Source organism: Trachemys scripta, chromosome 1 (genome assembly GCF_013100865.1).
Source record: "Trachemys scripta elegans isolate TJP31775 chromosome 1, CAS_Tse_1.0, whole genome shotgun sequence".
In the NCBI taxonomy this organism is placed as follows: Eukaryota; Metazoa; Chordata; order Testudines; family Emydidae; genus Trachemys; species Trachemys scripta.
This window is the reverse complement of record NC_048298.1, coordinates 268,546,516-268,549,681: the sequence shown is the minus strand read 5'-3', so window position 1 is coordinate 268,549,681 and position 3,166 is coordinate 268,546,516. Positions and strand designations below refer to the sequence as shown.

At 47.6% G+C, this 3,166-nt stretch overlaps 1 protein-coding gene across 1 annotated transcript; it reads left to right on the top strand.

Annotated features, from left to right (window-relative positions):
• The first annotated feature begins 241 nt into the window (after positions 1–241).
• Positions 242–1,039, top strand: LOC117880398 (modulator of apoptosis 1-like). The gene has a single exon (XM_034776584.1). The coding sequence runs from the start codon at positions 242–244 to the stop codon at positions 1,037–1,039; it is 798 nt and encodes a 265-aa protein (XP_034632475.1).
• The last annotated feature ends 2,127 nt before the right edge of the window (positions 1,040–3,166 follow it).

The following is a 3,166-nucleotide window of genomic DNA, read 5'->3' as shown; positions in this document are numbered from 1 at the left end:
ACAGGTGCCCCTGGGATGGAAGGAATTTCTTCTGGTGCATTCTTGCGCACGCCTTCTCTTGGCCAGAGCTGCCTGCAGAGCAGACTCCATTTTGGCCACGAGGGCGCTAAAGTTACACTTGGTGGCCCATACAGGGACTTTGCAGTACACACACACACACCCCTACGTTGCGCACCCTGGGCTCTTCTTCACAGAGCAAAGAAACTCCTGAGTGACTTTCATCTCAATTTAAAAAAAAAAAATGGAGAGAGGATTATTAGAAGACCTGTGCCGATGGGCACGAATCCCAGTAACCAAAGCTGTGCTGGTGGCGGGGTTCCCAGAAGAGATGGAACCAAATGAAATTGAGGAGAGCTTAGATGCAGCTGAAATACTGGGGAGAGTAAAGGTCCGCACCCGTATTTATAACCACAAAGTGAAGGGCATGGTAGCACTATGTACTCACTCCAAGGAAACACATCTTGATAAAGTGCCCAAAGAGGTGCAAGTAGAAGGTATTCCCTGGACAATTCTGAGGGCAGAGCGGTCCCCTCCTAGTGTGCCTGTGTCACTTGAGGTGGATTCTTTAGCACAAAAATTGCAAGTTCTGATGGTGGATGAGAAGCGGACAAAAGAAGAATTAATTTTGGAATTAGGAGGGGCTCCAACACCTGCAGCACCCAGCCTGGTGGGATGGGCCAAAGAGCTAGAAAACACTCTCAAAGATGCATCAAGGCCGGTATATGAAAGTGCTCCATACAAGCAGTTACGTTCATTCTCGGGGGTGTCACCTGTACCCCCAGGGGAGGAGAATTACGAGACCTGGAGGGATTTTACGGTGCCACTTGTCCAAGTGTGGGAATGCTCTGATGCTAAGAAGTGGAAACGTGTGCTTGAGAGTCTGAGGGGACCTGCCATGCAAATTATCCGAGCCCTAAAAGACTCACAACCAGCAGCCACAGTGCAAAACTATTTAACCGCTCTTGAGAGTGTCTACGGTACTACTGATAGCAGTGAAGTTCCTGGCATTGAAATGGACCATCACAGAAAGGTTCCATGACTACCTCTATGGGGCCAAGTTCACTGTAAAAACTGATAATAACCCTTTGACATACATCAAAACAACAGCAAAATTATCCGTAGCAGGGCACTCTCTGCCTATGATTTCACTCTGCAGTATCGACCCGGTCGAACAAACATGGATGTAGATGCCTTGTCTCGGCAGCCTCACTCTAAGAATTTATTACCCAATAATCAAATGAATGTGGAGACCCCTAAATTGAAAGCTTTATGCCAACGGGTATCCATTATGGAGAAAAAATCCACAGCCAATGGAAAACGAGCAATTGACTGTCTGGGTGCACCACCAGAAGCCATACCCATAGTCTACTCAAGTTTTACTAGAGTACAGGACCCTCAGCTGCCCAAACTAAAGAATCAAAAGGTGAAGCATGCCCAGAGAGCTAATCCATGGATAAAGAACATCCTTTATGCACTGGAAAGGGGAAAGGATCCCAGGGCTATTCGACCAAGTCATCCAGAGAAGGCCCTTTTGCTAAAAAAATGGAATCACCTATTGGTTTGGAATGGACAACTTTACCGAGAGCAAAAGCATCCCCAGAGGCCTCACCCTAAGCAATTGGTGCTACCGCAGAAGTATCGGAGAGGTGTGTTAGAGGCCGGCCACAATCAAATGGGGCATCTGGAAGTCGAGCGATTGGAGGCCCTAGTTCAGGCAAAATTCTATTGGCCCCGGATGGGGCCTGACATCGCCCACCATATTCGCACCTGCACCAGATGTATCCAACAAAAGACTCTGCCTGAGCAAGCGGCTCCTCTTGTCAGCATCACGAGTTCTGCACCCATGGAGCTTGTCTTTATGGACTTTCTGTCATTAGAGCCTAACTGCCGGGGTACTGCAAATATCTTGGTGGTCACGAACCATTTTACTCGTTATGTCCAGGCTTATCTCACCAAAGATCAAAAAGCGTCCACGGTTGCCAAGATCCTGTGGGAAAAGTTCTTCATCCACTATGGGTTGCCCGCCAGACTACACTCAAATCAGGGACGGAATTTTAAAAGTCGGTTAATAAAAGAACTTTGTAAGATCATGGGGATCAAAAAATCATGCACCACCCCTTATTATCCCGAAGGGGATCCACTACCAGAACGATTCAACTGCACACTACTGAACATGCTGGGAACTCTGAAGCCTCAGCAAAAAAAATACTGGAGCCAGCACGTGGAGCATTTGGTACATGCGTATAGCTGCACTCAACACGATGCAACTGGGTTCACACCATACATGTTAATGTTCGGTTGAGAGGCCCAGTTGCCAGTTGATCTCTGTTTTAAAGTGTCTTCAGATGGGGCACTCCCGAAAACATACTTGGGGTATGTGACTCGCTTAAGAGATCAACTGAAGGAGGCATATCGGATAGCCACGCAAGCAGCTGGTCACCAGAATCAAAAGAATAAAGCCCGATATGATCAGCGAGTGAAGCAACAGGAAATTCAGGTTGGTGACCGAGTTTTGGCCCAAAATCTCGAACTACAGGAAAAACACAAAATTGCAAATCGTTGAAAGTCACACCCATACATTATAAAAAAGAAACTTGGGGATCTACCAGTGTATTGCATACGTCCTGAGGGCAGTCACGGCCCCACCAAAACTCTCCACCAAAATCATCTGTTACCTGTAGGACAAGTATTGTTTCCCCATGAAGATGTTTCCACAAATTCTGAAACTCCCGGCCCTGCAAGTCGGACACGGTCCCAACAACGGAAATATTCCTGTCCTTTGCAAACACCCAGCTCCTCGGAGAGTAAGGATGAAATGGGGTTTGGCGAACATCCAGTTTGGAATGCCCCGACCCTAATAAATCCTCTTGTTGTCACACAAAAAGATGGTGAAGGGGAAGACCCCACACTGAGCACTCCCAAGGCCCCACTGTCCCAAGCTGTGGAGACCCCCCAAAAACATAATAAGGAAGGTTCAGTGCAGGCAAAAAACCCTGTACCCCAAACAGCCACTTTAAACCCAGATGCACTCAAATTTGTGCCTCAAGGACCCATCATCTTGCCTCCATGTTCAGTGGTATCACCTCAGCCAATACCCAACAGCCAGCCTAGACGTTCCTCTAGGGAAGGAAAGCCCAAGTGTGTGCTGATGTATGATCGTTTAGGG

What these genes read in the sequence shown, in the direction of transcription:
- LOC117880398 (XM_034776584.1), top strand. Translation starts at nt 242, where the DNA reads ATGGAGAGAGGATTATTAGAAGACCTGTGCCGATGGGCACGAATCCCA.